This window comes from Bidens hawaiensis, unplaced genomic scaffold (assembly GCF_021521415.1).
Source record: "Bidens hawaiensis isolate Kalapana, Puna unplaced genomic scaffold, B.hawaiensis_p1.1 tig00027557_1, whole genome shotgun sequence".
Lineage (NCBI taxonomy): Eukaryota > Viridiplantae > Streptophyta > Magnoliopsida > Asterales > Asteraceae > Bidens > Bidens hawaiensis.
The window spans coordinates 100649-118105 of NW_027505099.1; the positions used below are offsets into that span (position 1 = coordinate 100649).

At 32.8% G+C, this 17457-nt stretch overlaps 2 protein-coding genes and 1 pseudogene across 3 annotated transcripts; all 3 read left to right on the top strand.

Moving 5' to 3' along the window:
• On the top strand, positions 1-3061 carry LOC143610690 (G-type lectin S-receptor-like serine/threonine-protein kinase At4g27290; annotated as a pseudogene). Its single transcript, XR_013149635.1, has 7 exons — positions 1-1308; positions 1394-1543; positions 1637-1791; positions 1882-2092; positions 2179-2413; positions 2521-2674; positions 2758-3061. The product of XR_013149635.1 is annotated as a G-type lectin S-receptor-like serine/threonine-protein kinase At4g27290 (transcript).
• Positions 3062-7270: 4209 nt separating this feature from the next.
• On the top strand, positions 7271-9879 carry LOC143610683 (glutathione S-transferase DHAR2-like). Its single transcript, XM_077085090.1, has 6 exons — positions 7271-7470; positions 7551-7641; positions 7742-7885; positions 9251-9368; positions 9442-9582; positions 9665-9879. Exons 1-6 carry the CDS (start codon positions 7413-7415, stop codon positions 9755-9757), a joined length of 645 nt encoding a protein of 214 aa, XP_076941205.1. The 5' UTR covers positions 7271-7412; the 3' UTR covers positions 9758-9879.
• Positions 9880-12433: 2554 nt separating this feature from the next.
• LOC143610705 (uncharacterized) lies at positions 12434-15674 on the top strand. The gene is made up of 2 exons (XM_077085107.1): positions 12434-12967; positions 15510-15674. Exons 1-2 carry the CDS (start codon positions 12434-12436, stop codon positions 15672-15674), a joined length of 699 nt encoding a protein of 232 aa, XP_076941222.1.
• Positions 15675-17457: the final 1783 nt, after the last annotated feature.

Genomic DNA, 17457 nt, shown 5'->3' on the forward strand with positions numbered 1-17457 from the left:
ATGACTAAAATATTGTCATTCCTTTGATATTTTAGATCATCAAATGGAGAACCATATATTATTATTTGTTGCTTTCGTCTTGCTGTCATCAGATTGTGCTGCACTAGATACCTTATCAGCTAATCAAGAAATACACGATGGTAAAGCCACCCTTGTTTCTGAAGGGAAAATGTTCGAATTGGGCTTCTTTAGTCCCGGGAAGTCCAAGAACCGATACCTGGGGATATGGTACAAGAAGACATCATATGGTACTGTTGTATGGTGGCTAACAGGGAGACACCAATTACAGATACGTCCGGTATGCTCAAACTTACCAGACAGGGAAACCTGGTGATTCGCAGTGGCGGTAACACCATGGTTTGGTCATCCAATTCTACAGTAACTGTGCCAAGTAATAATCCAGTGATGCAGCTTCTAGATACTGGAAATCTTGTTGTGTGGAATGAAAATAATATAATTTGGCAAAGTTTTGACTATCCTGGTGACACATTTCTACCAGGAATGAAATTCGGGAAGGACTTGGTAACAGGTTAGACAGGTTCTTGACATCTTGGAAGAGTCCTGATGATCCTACTATAGGTGAGTATTATATTATACACGACACAAATGGATATTCACAAACTTTAAGGTGGCAGGGTGATGTTTTAATAGGAAGACTTGGACCGTGGAATGGTCTAGGCTTTAGCGGTTTTCCTATTGAAAAAGAGAATCAGATATACACTACAGAGTTTGTCATGAATGAGAAGGAAATATATCTTATATATGCACTTGAAGGTTCAGTTGTTCAACGGGTGGTTTTGACATGGGATGGCAAGACACTGATTTTGCAATGGATTGAGCGAATCAAAGACTGGATTGTATATGCAAATACTGAAGTAGATAGTTGTGATCGGTTTTCACTCTGTGGTCCTTATGGAATTTGTAGCATTAACAAGCATCCACCTTGTACTTGTATGCAAGGTTTTGAACCAATAAATCCAGAAGAATGGAAGGCATCTGATTGGGTGAGTGGGTGTATATGCAAAAAGCCTTTGAATTGTGGTAACAGGAATGGCGATGAGGATGGTTTTTGGAAAATTGCACAAGTCAAGGTACCAGACACACGGCGGTCATGGTATAACGTAAGCATGACCTTACAAGAATGTCAGATGACCTGCAAAAGGAACTGCTCTTGTACAGGTTATGCAAGTTTAGATATCAGAAATGGAGGAAGTGGATGTTTGCTATGGCTTGATGAGCTTTTGGACACTAGAGAATTTGATGTAAATCAAGATATTTACATAAGAATGGCAGCCTCTGAGTTAGAAGGTACACAAGTTTCTTCTAAAAATACAATAATGTTGTTTTTAGCTTAATTATGTGCTAAACTGTTATCATGACGTCTTAATGAAAGGTCTTCTGGACTAATAGTCTCATTTCAACAAAATGAAGAGAACACTTTTAGTGGTGCTTTTAACTTCATCAGTTGTTCCCCTTCTCTTTGCGTTAGCGTATGCATGTAGAAAGAAAAAGAAAACGAAAACACCTCACGTGAAAAAACGAGGTAACAGAAAGGAGCTAGTTAGTAATGTTGACACTTTTGCATGTTTGAAGGATATGCAATCTAATAAAACCATGTTGTGATATCATTTTGTAGGAAAGTGGAATGCGCATGCTGAAAAGAATACAAATCTGCAAATGGAACAGCTTGATGATTTACAGTTCTTCACCCTACATGAAATAGCCACGGCTACAGGTAACTTTAGTGGCTCCAATAAGATTGGAGAAGGCGGCTTTGGTCCCGTTTACAAGGTAAAAAGAATGCATTGCTTATTCCTGTCATGAATCGAAAGTTTAAAATCTACAGATTTATAAGTTATCATCATAATCATAACCTTTTAGGGTGTGTTGGGAGATGGAAGAGAAATAGCTGTGAAGCGGCTCTCAGAAACATCACAACAAGGGCTTGATGAGTTCAAGAATGAGGTCATTTGTATTGCAAAACTTCAGCATCGGAATCTTGTGAAGCTTCTTGGATGTTGCGTTCATCAAAATGAATTGATTTTGATTTATGAGTATATGACTAACAAAAGCTTGGACTGGTTTCTCTTTGGTTTGCTCACGCTCCATGATTTCACTTGTAGCTTACTTTAAAACTTTGTATAATAACACATGACTTAATAGTCGCTTTTTTGGCAGATGAAACAAGAAGTTTGTTGCTTAACTGGCCTCACCGATTCAATATAATACGTAGGATAGCTCGAGGTATTCTCTATCTTCATCAAGATTCCCGACTTCAGATTATCCACAGAGATCTAAAGGCAGGGAATATTCTCCTGGATGGAGACATGAATCCAAAAATATCTGACTTCGGCCTTGCTAGAAAGTTTGTAGGACATGATACTACTGCTAAGACAAAGAAAGTGGTAGGAACATAGTAAGAATCGACCTTTACTTTTATTCCTTTTCTGCATATATAAAAGAAAGAAGATGAGACAACAAACTCTTAACACTAATCTGTAAAAAAAATTTACCATGTCTAGTGAACCACATTTCTCCGGAGTATGCTGTACACGGGCGTTTCTCTATAAAATCTGATGTATTTAGTTTTGGTGTTCTCGTGTTGGAGATAATTTGTGGGAAGAAAAATAGAGAGTTCTCTCATGAAGACCACAGTGACAACCTTCTTGGTCATGTAAGTTAAGTTGTGTGACCAAATCTCAATATGTTTGACCAAAACAACTTATATGTTTGCACATGTCTTTTGATTTGATGTAGGCATGGAGACTCTATAAAGAAGGAAGGTCCATCGAACTAATAAGTGGATCTTTACAAGCCTCATGTGTTGTCTCTGAAATACTAAGATCAATACATGTTGCACTGTTATGTGTGCAGCATAATGCAGAATATAGGCCAACTATGTTGTCAGTGGTTTTGATGCTGGTTAGTGAGGGAGCATTGCCTGAACCTAAACAACCAGCCTTTTTCAATGGAGACAATAGCCATGAACATGAATCTCTTCCATCAGTTGATGAATGCACGATAACACTGCCATATGCTCGATAGAAAGCACATGTGTATTCCACGAATATATCTTAATATATACCTCTAGTATCTTCAATTCTTCATCATTTTCTCCTTTCGACGGTTTTGTGTATAAGGAATCACCCTTTTGTAAATATCAAATAGTTTGTCAAATTGAGATGCAACCCTTCAGTTGGATTTTTGACCATGTATATTTTATGGCTTTAAACTGGGAAAAAAAATAATATATATGACAGAAATGCATACCAATTGTTGTGTGAAAATTTTAAGTTATTCTTTAAGAAAATTTCTTGTTGTGTATAGTCTATAGACAGAGATTGCTCTGTTTGCTAATCTGGTTGGTTAAACTCCGGTCCAGATATATAATCAATGTTAATTTAACACCGCTTAGAATATAGCCCCTCCCAACCTGGAAGATTGATGTGTCACTATTAGATCAAAAGGCATAATTCAAAAATAGAGAAATTAAAAAAAACATAGAAATTAATTAATGGTTTTTTTATGTGTTTGAGTTACATAGAACATGACCATTTGGTTCTATAATATTTTGAATTTCACATGAAAAGTCCTTAGATTTAGATTTTAGTTTAATCACATAGATGATCCTTTTTAAAAGAGAAATCTGCAATTTGCCTCCCTGCTTTATATCGTTGCGCGATGGGTTAACCCCTGAAAAGATTTTGCGAACTTTGCGCCACTGTGTTTTTCCGACGGGTTCTTCTGACTCCTGCCATCAGTTGACTGTTGGTATTTTAGTAATAATACCAACATATTAAGGGTATTTTAGTAATCTTCTTCTAATAAGTTATAAATATAATAATAATAGTACTAATAATAATATAATAATATTAATAATAATAATACTCATCTACATCACCAGCTAACAACAACAGCAGATCATCATCATCTTCATCATCAGCTCATCTTCATCATCATCATCATCAACCTCAAACATACTTGTTCCTCAAACTCTAGATTTCATCACTCAAACCCTCAAATCTCTCAAATCTCACCACCAATCGCTTCAATAATTCAACCACCGCACCCATAAATCATTCCGATCAAAACCGTCGCCATGGATTCCGGCCATCACGTTTTTCCGACCATCTCGTTTTTCCGGCCATCACCCCGTCTCCATGGATTCCGGCCATCATGTTTTTCCGATCATCTCGTTTTTCTGGCCATCACCCCGCCGCCATGGATTACGGCCATCTCGTTTTTCCGGTCATCGTTTGGTTCAAGTGAAAAGTTTATAAAAATATGGTTTGTTTGGTTGTTTTCGGGTAAAAAGTTTACTAAAAAACGGGTCGTTTTGGTTGTTTTCGGGGTCATTTCGGGTGAAAAGTTTACAAAAAATGGTTCGTTCGGTTGTTTTCTTGTGAAAAGTTTACTAAAATATGGTTCGTTTGGTTGTTTTCGGGCAAAAGTTTACTAAAAAACGGCGCGTTTGGTTGTTTTCGGGCAAAAAGTTTTCTAAAAAACGGCGCGTTTGATTGTTTTCGGGTGAAAATTTTACTAAAAAACGGCGCGTTTCGTTGTACTAAAAAAATGACTCGTTTGGTTAATTTCGGGTGAAAAGTTTCTAAAAATGGTCCGTTCGGTTGTTTTCATGTGAAAAGTTTACTAAAATATGGTTCGTTTGGTTGTTTTCGGGCTAAAAGTTTACTAAAAAACGGCGCGTTTGGTTGTTTTCGGGCGAAAAGTATACTAAAAAACGGCGCGTTTGGTTTTCTCGGGCGAAAAGTTTACTAAAAAATGACGCGTTTCGTTATTTTCGGGTGAAAAGTTTACTAAAAAAACGACTCGTTTGGTTAATTTCGGGTGAAAAGTTTCTAAAAAATGGTTCGTTCGATTGTTGTCATGTGAAAAGTTTACTAAAATATGGTTCGTTTGGTTGTTTTCGGGCGAAAAAGTTTACTAAAAACCGGCGCGTTTAGTTGTTTTCGGGCGAAAAGTTTACTAAAAAACGGCCCGTTTGGTTGTTTTCGGGCGAAAAGTTTACTAAAAAACGGTCCGTTTGGTTGTTTTCGGGCGAAAAGTTTACTAAAAAACGGCTCGTTTGGTTGTTTTCGGGCATAAAGCTTACTAAAAATCGGGTCGTTTGGTTGTTTTCGGGTGAAAAGTTTACTAAAAAAACGACTCGTTTGGTTATTTTCGGACGAAAAGTTTAGTAAAAAACGGTTCGTTTCGGGTGAAAAGTTTAAAAATATGATGATTTTGATTATATAGATATGATGATATATATGATGAATATGAGGATAAAGATATGGAAAAATGGATATATGGAGAAGATGATGAGGATGAGAAACTCTTTAATGAAAATAAAGAATATATATTTCATATAATATAATTATAAACAAACACTTTTTTAGTTCAAACGGTAAGTTTTGCTTGTTGTTAACCCAAAGGTCAAGGGTTTGAACCCCGACCGCTACACCATTTGAAAGAAATTTTTGATTTAGTTATAAGCTCATGGGTAAAATGGTCATTTCAACCTTTTTTTGTCGGTCAACTGATGGCTGGAGCATAGACTGACCCGCCGGAGAAACATAGTGACCCAAAGTTCGCAAAATCTTTTTCAGGGATTAACCCATCGTGCGACGATATAAACCAGGGAGACAAAATGCAGATTTCTTCTTTCAAAAAGTCAAAAGGTATTTTGGTTATTTGTCAAAAGTTAACTGAAGTTAGTTGTAGACCCCATTCATGTTACAATATTTAAATTGCAAATGTAATTAAACCTTAAACCCTTCGAGTTGTTACTTTGAATTGCTATTTGCTCAAAATACATGGACCATTACATGTAATTAACTTAATCGAATAAAATTTCTTGTGAATATTTTTCTATTATTAAAGTAATTAAAATTTCTTTTTGAATTTGAATAAAAGACCAGTTAAAATCAATCTTTTCGATAAATGCACTTTCAGTCGAACAATAAGCTGAATGTTTGATTGATTTGCGATACAAAAAACGATAGAAGCATATTTTTTAAAAGGGGTTATTTAATTATGAAAGGTCTTGCTAATAAGACGCCCTCTTCAAATTTTCAGACACTCTTTATACTACCCATATAGCCTATACTATTTGTATCTGTATTCCGCACACTGACACCGTATCATCTTTTCATAACTCTCGTTGACCATACTCGTATACGAGTAATACTATACGAGTTGTATACACAAGTAGTATGCAGTCATACGACTCATACTAACAAAGCAACTATTTGATCCGTACCGATATTTTCACGGGTTCGCGTGGCGGAAATTATTTGACACGATACAATATTCCATCAATTACTTGATACGATATAAAATTCATAAATTATTTGACACGAAAAAAGATTTCCCCTCTAATTACGTGACACGATAAAATATTATAACGAAACAAATATATGTAGGACAATAGTTTACTCATTTTATTCATTAAATTATCATTGTCTTTAGTTAACTGAAGTATTTATAGTGTGAAATTGAAACTTAATAATAATAATTAAAAAAAGTAGTAGTTAGAGATGTTTTATGATGACGACCATCAAAAATGTGTTTGTGAAATGGATCTCGTATGGACCCATACTACTAGGATGACTTAATATCTTAGATCGCATGCATCAGTTTAAGGCAATTTTTTCAGAAACAACATATAATCATGTCACATTAGCTTTCCAATCAATTTTTCCAAAAACACTTTTTACCTACAACAATAACATATTAATTTTTCCCACAAACAACCTCATAATTTCCACATCACCAATATTATGGACCCACCAACCACCATTCTTTACCATCCATGAGAAAAAATATTTAATGATTGATGGCCTTCACCTCAGCCTTCACAATACTTGACTTTTCCATCATTCTTACAAATCTTCTCCAAATAAGTCATGGATGACCCTGATGCGAAATGTCTTAAAAAACAAATTCAAATGGATCTCTAGCCCAATATTACAAGTATAGACCCGACTCGTATAACTTACATGTAGATCTTGTATGGCCCAATACCATTAATAAGGACCCGACTCGTATAATTTAAATAGATCTCGTATGCCTAATACTACTTGTATTGAGCTGAGTCATATAGCAAATATCGTATAAACTGATTAACAGACAGAGATTATCACCTATACGAGTATTATGAACATATACGAGTGATATGCTCTTTAAAAAAAACACATACACGTAACTCATGTTTCCTCTAGAACATTACCTACTCTTAACATCATACAAATATAATTGGGCCACTTTAAATTCCAGAGACACACAGACACTAGTCCACTTTATTAATACCTTTTTCTGTGTCACCATCTTCCGTTACGCCGCTGATCATCTCAACAGTTACTTAAATCTCACTATTACAAGAATCATCAAAAAAATCAAAACCCCTCATTTTAATGGCGATTGAGGTCTGTGTCAAAGCTGCTACTGGTGCCCCTGAGGTTCTTGGCGACTGTAATACACCAAAGCTTCCACCTTTATCAACATTCAGCATTTCTTGATTTTTTAATTTTAGGGCTTTTGTTTGATTTCAGGTCCATTTTCACAAAGGATTCTTTTGACTCTGGAAGAGAAGAAGATTCCTTACAAAACCCATCTTATTAATCTGGACAGCAAACCAGAATGGTGAGTTTTTTTTATTATTATTATTGATCAAGAATCTTGAATTTACATGTGTTTTTTGGGTTTTTTTTTTATTAAAGTTTGGATTTTTATGTGTGTTTAGGTTTCTTGAAGTGAACCCAGAAGGGAAAGTGCCTTCTATTAAGTTTGATGAGAAGTGGATTTCTGATTCTGATGTTATTGTGGGTATTATTGAAGACAAGTACCCTGAGCCTTCACTTACTACTCCCCCTGAATTTGCCTCTGTGTATGCTCTCTGTCTTTATATATATATATATATACATATGCATATCTATAGTTCTATACACACATGCTCTGTCTCTATATGCATACAGGGGAATGAATTTTTTACATGGAAATGTGACATAGAGATAGATCTAATATGAAATTAGTGTGTTTGAGAGTTGAGTTTAAGTTTAAATGGACCCGGGTTAGTTTTGGTTTAAATACACGAACATGTTTGCTAAACGGGTCGTGTTTGAATTGTTATGTATGTTTACGGGTTGACCCGTTTAGCTCTTCTATTTTTATGATTTTTTAAAATCTGTTTTATGTAATAACTGATTGTGTATTTTATGCCAAAATATGATAGATTAAAGAAAAATGAACACATGCTTAAACTTAAAATTTGATTATTTTATCTATATTTTTATTTTTTGATTGTAATTTGTAATTTCGCTGCCAACACAAAATCATGATACGACGGATCTAACATGAAATTTGGGGGTTTGATACTGAGTTTAAGTTTAAATGGACTTGGGTCAGTTTCAGGTCAGTGGCACAAACACGTTTAGCTGAACGAGTCGTGTTTGGATTATTATGTCTGTTCACGGGTTGACCCGTTTGACTCTTAAATTTTTATGATTTTCTTTTTTAAATCATGTATGCTTTATTTTGTAACTGATCATGTATTTTATTCCAAAGTTTGAAAGATAAAAGAAAAATGAACACACGTTTATAGTTTAAACTTGATTATTATATATATTTGTATATACGGTTGTAATTTGTAATTTCGCTGCCAACACAAAATCACGATACAGAACTCACATGAAATCTGTGAGTTTGAGACTGAGTTCAATTTAAATGGGCCAGGTTTAGTTTCTGGTCAAACCTGTGAACAAGTTAAGCCAAACGGGTCATGTTTGGGTTGCATGTTGGTTCAGTTAACTTATTTGTTTTTATAAATTGTAAAAAAAATATGTATCGTCATAACTGATCGGGCGTTTTATGCCAAAGTTTAAAAAATGAAAGAAATATGAATATACGTTTATAGTTTAAACGTAATTATATTATCTGTATTTGTATGTTGGGCTGTAATTTTTAATTTCAGGTACCAGTGTGCAAAAATATAAAATAAACAAAAATGTTGGGTTAAACATTATTATGTCAACCCAGAAAACTGTGTCATAATTGGGCTCCTGTCGAATTTTCGGGTTCATGTTGATGTCGGTTTGACCCGCCAAGGCGCTGATCTGCAAACACGGCCCATTTAACACCCCTAAATTATACATACATTGATGACTTTTGATTTGATTCATAATTAGAAGTTTAGATATTTCCAACTTGCTGATTTCATTTGATAGTTACGTTATATTTAATTGTGAAATTATAGGGGGTCAAAGATTTTCCCAAAGTTTGTGGCATTTCTAAAGAGCAAGGATGCTAATGATGGGAGCGAACAAGCTTTGCTTGATGAATTGAAGGCATTAGATGAACACCTCAAGAGTCATGTAAGCTTTATCAAAATGAATTTTTTACGCTCTCTTTGAATAATATTAACTAATCTGTATGATAACATATTAGGGGCCTTATGTTAATGGAGAAACGATCACAGCCGTGGATTTGAGTTTGGCACCGAAGCTGTACCACGTTAAGGTGGCTCTTGGTCATTTTAAGAAGTGGACTGTTCCCGAAAGTCTGACTCATGTTCATAACTACATGAAGGTACTTTGCATTATTATCCTTGGTTGCTACAATTATAACATGTATTTTAAGTTATTTTAATATTTATTTTTCGTCGATGCAGTTGCTTTTTTCAAGGGAGTCGTTTGAGAAAACCAAATCTGTGAAAGAAGAATATGTGATTGCTGGATGGGCGCCGAAGGTTAATAATGCATGAATTCGTCCCAAACTATAATTTATCGTTGTGTCATGCCTCCCTATGTTTTTAGAATGCTTAATAACTGGGGCTGCAGGTTGTTAAATAATATGTTATCGGTCTAGGTGTAGTATAAACATTGTGATGGTGCAAATGTTTGAAGGATTTGGAGTCTTTTTAGTTGCTTTATTTTCAAATCAAAACTTTATGACCATATTTATTGGCCCATGTTTCGTTTTAGTCGTGGTTGTTTTAAGTTCTCCTTTCTATAGACTAAACTTAGGGTCAAAGAAGACGAGAAAAAGTTAGAGATAGAAGGTGGGTTCCGATTCATAACTTTGGATCGGATAAGAAATGAAGTTTTCCGTGTAAAGTTATGGAGGTTGAGATGGTTTGGTCATTTGAAGAGAAACAAATGACGGCTTTAGACCAAGCGTTTTGGATGGGGTGTTAATAACCGCCACGTCACTGTCGTAGGGGCATTAACTAAGTCATTAATAATTAAACACACGTAATAATTTAGTTAACACAATTATTATTTATCGTTTTTATAATATAAAAAAATAGATGGGTTAATGTGATTGGTTGGAAAACATGTGGCTCACCTCTCTATGTTCCTCCATCTCGCCATTGCACTGGCGTCCAAAGGGGTTGATGAGCCTTTGGGGCCCTCCTTTTCAATAGGCGTAGCGGTTTGGCATGTAAATGACTAAAAGGTGATAATGTGTAGTGGGGCTAACACTTATAGCACTCGGCCTTAGACAGAACAATATAAATCGTAATAGTGGTAGTTGGAGAGAGAGAAGATGTCCAAGGATATGAGTTCTAAAACGTAGGATAAAAGTTATTGACTTTTAGCGTAGTGCTTTTTTAGTTGTGTATTTGTCTTTAGACCTTAGTTGCACCTTAGTTTGCCTTGAAATCTTAGTGTTACCAACTTTGCATTGAAACCTTAGTTGCACCTAGCCTATAGCTTTAGCATTGCCTTAGCTTGGTATGACGTAAATCTTGAACGAGAGTTTATGGCATCTTCAAGAGGTTTCGTGTTACTTTGCTAATCTATGATAGCTTTTCTTTATTTATATAAGTTTTTTTTAATTTCTATCTTAAATCAACTTCTTTTAGGAATTTTAAGTAGCCATAACATTTTTATACATTAACTCGTCGCATCATATCTTACTACTATATTAAAGCAAAACAATGTGGACACATAGCATATTTTTAAAGTGTCCACATAGAATGACACATAAGCTATTTTCAAAATTAAACCTAATTTAAATCTATTAAATTAATTTGCTACATTTATTATTATTTTGAAAATAACTAAATTAAATTTTCATTAACTTTCATTTAATGTGATTTCCATAAATATAATAACGTTTAATGTTTATTTATTTATTACGTCTTTTAAGTTGCTTTTTTAAATACTTTATTTCAAAATATTATTATTATATAGATCCCTTTGATGTGCGTAAAACAACTAACATACAGTAGAAACTCTATAAAATAATACACTTTTAGGACCATCAAAATTTATTAATTAAAAAAGTTATTAATTAATTGATAAATTAATAATTATTAATTTATATATTAATTAATATTTTATTAATTTATAGTAGAACACTTAGTTTACAAACACCTTTCAAGCTCCCACTTAATTATTGTATACAATGCATGTATATCAAATGAACGACCCAATTTGAAAGAAACCTTCAATCTTCTACCTTATTATGCTTCTTGTGTTCAATGTATCACGGGGAAATTGATTTCAACAAAAAACAAAAGACAATTGAGTCATTTTTCAAGAAACATTCATAAATCATTCATGTAATATGCTATATACAAGGAATTATTAATTTATATTTTATATGGAGTCTAAAGAAATTATCAAAAATGTATTATCTTATAATTTTAGCGAATTATTAATTTAGCACCCTATCCCCGAGTCGGGACCGGCAAAAAATATTATCTTAGAAAGTTTATTAAATAATCGAGTATTAATTTATCGAGTGTGTGTAAAAGTCACTTTTCGAGTGTGTGTACATCTAAATACCCAGAATTTGTCTTATTTGAAAATTTAGTTAAACTTGGCTTGACTCCTGATTTATTTTACCATTTTAAAACATTAAAGTTATCCTTTCGTACCTTGAATAATTAATATGGTAAAACCACATATGTTATGTACAATGAGATATTTGAAGGTTTATGAATAATTTTTATATTTAATCTTTTTTAAATTTATATATAATGTAATATTTAATTTCATATATGATAAATTTTTATACTTTCCTAAATTATACCACGTATATATATAAACATCTTTTTTATTGATGTTATATACTTTATCACGGGTTACTAACCTGGTAACTTATTATTATTGTTATTAATTATATCTTGTGCGTAGTTCTAAATATGGGGCAGATTTATTCAAATCAAAAGAATCTTTTCAAATTTTAAAAAATCTAGTGGATATATATATTCAACATAAGTTTATTCATACAAATCTCACAATTTTCATCTCATTGATCATCTTATTCACTCATCTATAGGGTTTCATACATACATCATGTTTCGAAACACACCAATGGCTGTGACTCGAAGGTGACTTTAACTTTGAAACTCTTAATCGACAAAAAGGACGAACATTTGTTGTTTGCAGAAGACAGTAAGGAGTTCGTTGACTTTCTATTTAGTCTCATGGTTTTACCTGTCGGCACTGTGATGGGAATCCTAGACAAACGAGAAACCATAGGTGGTTTGTCCAAGGTTTACAAAAGCATTACAGATCTCAACATTGACTACTTACATTCTAATGATATTAAGGATGTCCTCTTGAAGCCTAAATCCATGCTTCCATTGTTTTCTGATAAACTCCCATTGCCTAATGAAGCATTTGAATCAGAATCGACGTACCCACCCGTTGTCTATACTTGTATAAACGGTTGCAATGGAGGAACTATGTATGTTCGTGCCACCGCCTCCAGTAACGGTAAATGTGCATACTGTAGGACTGAAATAAGCGCTACTAAGAATCCCTATGATTTGAAGCCTATAGTGAATGCAAATGGAGGAGGATTCGTGAAGGGACCGGTGACGTACATGGTGACGGATGATCTTGTTGTGTCACCTATGCCTGCGTCTACAGTCGCTAGCATGAATTTGTTCAATAAGTTCAACATCAAGGATTTGGATTCGGTAGAGGAGAGAATTGTTCGTATAGGCCCGAATGAGGTATTTCTATTTTGTTATTGTTTCAAGCGGTGTTGTAAAAATTACGTCTAGACGGGGATTAATTGTTAGCCCCCCCACCAACCCTAGGCCGATGAATTCTTAGCTAATCAGTCACATATCGTAGTCGGCCCAAAAATTTAACCAAATCGGATTCTTTTTTTTAAACTTTTTTAAAAGTTTTGATTTTTCGAAGGCAATTTAACCTTGGTTTATATTTACGTTTAATATTTTATGTTAGAACTATACTATATATGTGAACACAATATATATAATTTTGAAAAATTACGTATAATAATATCAGTTCGATTAACACCTATTAATTTTTATTGATTGCTAGTCCATTTCCCACCGCTTGACTAAAGCCTAGCGAGTTTGACGACCATGGTTTTAAGTATATATTATGCACACATGATTAGTACACTCTTTTAATTTGATGTTGTTAATTAGTCTCCAGTTCTTGAATTTGTCCATCCTTGTTTTAACGTATAAAAGTACTTTTATTAGTACACTCATAACGTATAACGTATATGAGATTGTTCTCAAGCATGAACGGCCCATTTAGAATAAGTTTTCCTTGCTTGAGTGTTTTGTAATGTTTATTATGTGTTGCTCGAATGACAATTCGGATTTAGGGTTGAAAGTACTTTTATCAATTACACGTGGTGAAAATTGAGATATATATCTATCTATTCTAATAAAAGACTACTTATTTTTGTCATTTGTCATCCTCATAGTTTTCCTCATATTTTTTTCACTTATTTTAATAAATGATCCCTATCTTTTAAGTTATGTCAATATATGAATTTAAGTTTGTTTTTATTAATGTAAATCCTAATCGATTCATTCATTAACATTAATGGTGAAATAAGAAAATATTAAAATTGACGTTTTGTTAGAATATAATTTTAAAGTCACAGGTGATTGCAAATTAAAGCAAATAAAGGTGCATTATTGTCGAAGAATTTGGATTTGTATGGTAAACTACAAATTGTTTTTTAAACTGGGATTCGAGCAACAATGCATAATTTTTTATATAAGATTGGTTTCAAATTTGCATTTAAAATTTTCTCATATGCATTTAAACTCGGGAAAATGTGTATTTTCTTAATTTTCTCCAAACGCTTTGTATAGGTATTGCAAACATAGAGACTACCTATTATATATCTTGGTGTTTAGCATTAAATTATTGAAGTTGAATTATATATTTATAATCTATATGTATACCGATTTACTATATGAAGTATAAGTTATTTATTTATATGATTTTTTTATAGTATAAAGAGTTTTAGCAATAAGAAATCAATATTTAGTTTTCAATATTTTCTTTTATAATTAAGACAAAATGCTTCAGAACATATATTTTCACATTAATTTATAAAAAATAGTTAATCCGGTTAAAAGTTATTTACCATGCTTCCAACAAATCCGAAATCTTTGCTTTTTTTTCCTATAAGTTTTTAAAATATATATATCGATTAATTAAATATTTCAACAACTCCCATAATATTAACAAATGACAGGGGATTAGTATTCAAAATTTAAACATTTCTTATCCAATACTTTCAACTATTATAAATAGGAATCACTACCTTCATGCAACTTTAAATATTATATTATTCTACTAACTCAGAATAATCACTTTTGTTTGATCATGACTTTAAGGTTAATATGTCTTTGTCATTTTCCATTAATATGAAATGAAAAAAATCATTTTGTTACATTTTAATTTCCGATTTTATATGTTGCTTAATTATACAATTGTTAATTGTAAAGTATAAAATCAAGTAAATATTTGTCATACATAGAATATTAATGACACCCAATTTATCATGATCAATCAATTTCAAATTCTAAAAATTATAAGAATGACTATATCATCAAAGTTAAGGTAATCCGGTTTTTTTGGATAATCATGTTTTGGATAAACATGAGTACATGATCTCAAATGACATTATATATATTAATTGATTAACAAGCATGATATTTTATTTGTAAGAATATTTTTTTTGTTAGTTTCATGGATATATTATCATTTATCTAAGGTTGATATGTATTTAAAGAATCTTATTTATCACACGGACAATTATACGTGGCTATATCAAGAGTTATAAACTTACTTGTATGTTACCTTATCAAAAGTTATAAGCATGCATGTACTAAAGATTTGATTTGTGATAAACAATATATACCAACCAGGAACTGTTTTACTTATTTGTAACATATTTGTGTAATCTTATTTATGTAATTTCTGTAATTTTAATGTAAATTGTAACTGTATAAAATATATGATCATTTTGTTAATTATATTTCACTTAATGTACAAAATTTTCCACAATTACCCGTGTAATACACGGGCCTCAAACTAGTAGTACATAAAGGAAAAGTTTAATTATCTATTGATATCTTTAAATAAACCCCAAATGTGTTGAGGGACGATTTATTAAAACACATCTCTCTCTTAATTACTCAATCTTAACAAAATATTGTTATTCTAGATTATAGCTTTTTCCTAAGTGTTTGAACCCGTCTTTAAATGATGTAGGGCTTGGAAATATTGAAGCATTCATTGAGTTCTAAGACAGTGCTGACAGATGTCTTTCTTCGTGGTGTCGCTGTTATAAATGAGAATCCTAAAAAAGGTGTAAATCTGAATGTTAAGTGCATGATCATGGTTGTGAACTTGTTTAAAACCATGTCGATCTTATGAGTTTTGGTTGTTATGAGACAAAAATATCTTTGTCATCAATGTTTTTTTTAATTAAATCTCAACTTTGGTCATGAATATGAGTTTGTTTTTATCTGAATCAAAAATTTGTCGTGAGTTTATATATGCCTTTGTGATGAACAAATGTCAACTTTATTAGATGACCACCTTTATTACGATCGAACTCACTTTTATTAATATACCATCATATCATTATAATTTGCTTATTTATGTTCTTCATTCTGCTCGTAACCCAGTTACGTACAATCGAACTAACAAAACCAATGAATTTGATGTTAATATCAAATATCATAATTTCGGCTGCATATATTAATGTGTAACAAAACATTTTCTAGAACACCTTTAGAGAACTATTAATCAATTTGGTATGCGTTCAAATACAATGTTAAAAATAAAATTAAGGGAAAAGTACATAAATAGAATAGGTTGACAAAAAAAATTTTCTAAAAAAATCTTCATTTAGCCTACAACTTTATTATAATTCATTTTTATATCTAGTAAGAAATAACAACGTTAAAAGGGTTGGCTAAGTTTTAGCCGACCCTTTTTTGGTATTGAAATTCGTAAAAGGTTAGCGGGCCATCATAAAAGGTCAGTAGGAACCCCTTTAAGCCAACCAGGAGATGACACACGTATCAGAACCAAGCATAAAACTTTGGTGAAGATGTATGCTAAATTTTGAGAAGCCGACTTGACTTGTCTAATATTTGGCGTTTGGCCATCTTCGACATATGTGTTCTATTCTCTTAGCAAGCTCCATTCCATTCCCTCTTGGTGTGCTCCAACCCACCCCGTAGGTTGAAAGTTATATAGTTGGCTCATTTCCTTTTAGCTGTCAATATAATTAATTTTCTTTACCTACCATAGGCATAGCTGTCAATATAATTAATTTTCTTTACCTACCGAAGTTAAAGTTTTTTAGCTGGCTCCTTTTCTTCTCTTAGCCAGGATGTTTTACATGTCATATTAATTTTTTTACCTTGCGAATTTAATATTTTTATCTTCCACCCTTACAAAAACTAGCAGCGTAAAAAAATTAAAAGGGTGGAAGGTAAAAACATTTTGGTTGATAAAAAAAATTAATTATGACGGCTAAATCTTGTCAGATAAGAGGCAAGAGAGAGAGAGTTGACTAAAATCACTTTTAGTCATCGAGCCGGGTTGGAGTTGACTAAAAGAGAGGTGAATCAAGCTAGCTAAGAACCATAGTTATGGGCTAACTTAGGCTAGCTTGATCCTAAAACATGTCATTTCTCGATTTTTTCAAATGGGGTCTTGTTGACTTTTTATGAATTTTAGTGTCCTAAAGTGTCGGCTAAGACTTAATTGCCTTAGCCGTGGCTATTTATTATTGGAATAAAAAGGAACAATCATAAAATTTTGTCAACACAATATATTTTGGTATTTTCCCTAAAAACAAAGATTTATAGCTTTGTTAATATTTCCAAACAGAATTTACAAAGTCGACAAGAGTGAGATTAAAAAAAAATAATACCCCAAGTAACAACGTGAGTAATCTTGATCACAATTTTGTGTTGTCCATCTCTTTATCTTATATCTCATACACTCACACACAATTGAATTAAATTGACTAAGTGTCTTCGAGTACCCATAACATGGTGGGTAAGGTTCGGATACATGTGACAAGGGATGGACGAAGATAAGGGAACTTCAGCGTTATGCGCCCATGTCCGGTAAACAAGTCTAGTTATGCATACTTTATGGCCGATGAAGAGGTGGGCCACCCCACTCACCTACACATATA

What these genes read in the sequence shown, in the direction of transcription:
- LOC143610683 (XM_077085090.1), top strand. Translation starts at nt 7,413, where the DNA reads ATGGCGATTGAGGTCTGTGTCAAAGCTGCTACTGGTGCCCCTGAGGTT. An exon ending in CTGGACAGCAAACCAGAATG is followed by an intron (nt 7,642 to 7,741) that starts GTGAGTTTTTTT and finishes ATGTGTGTTTAG; the next exon opens with GTTTCTTGAAGTGAACCCAG. An exon ending in ATGAACACCTCAAGAGTCAT is followed by an intron (nt 9,369 to 9,441) that starts GTAAGCTTTATC and finishes ATAACATATTAG; the next exon opens with GGGCCTTATGTTAATGGAGA.
- LOC143610705 (XM_077085107.1), top strand. Translation starts at nt 12,434, where the DNA reads ATGGTTTTACCTGTCGGCACTGTGATGGGAATCCTAGACAAACGAGAA. An exon ending in TTCGTATAGGCCCGAATGAG is followed by an intron (nt 12,968 to 15,509) that starts GTATTTCTATTT and finishes TAAATGATGTAG; the next exon opens with GGCTTGGAAATATTGAAGCA.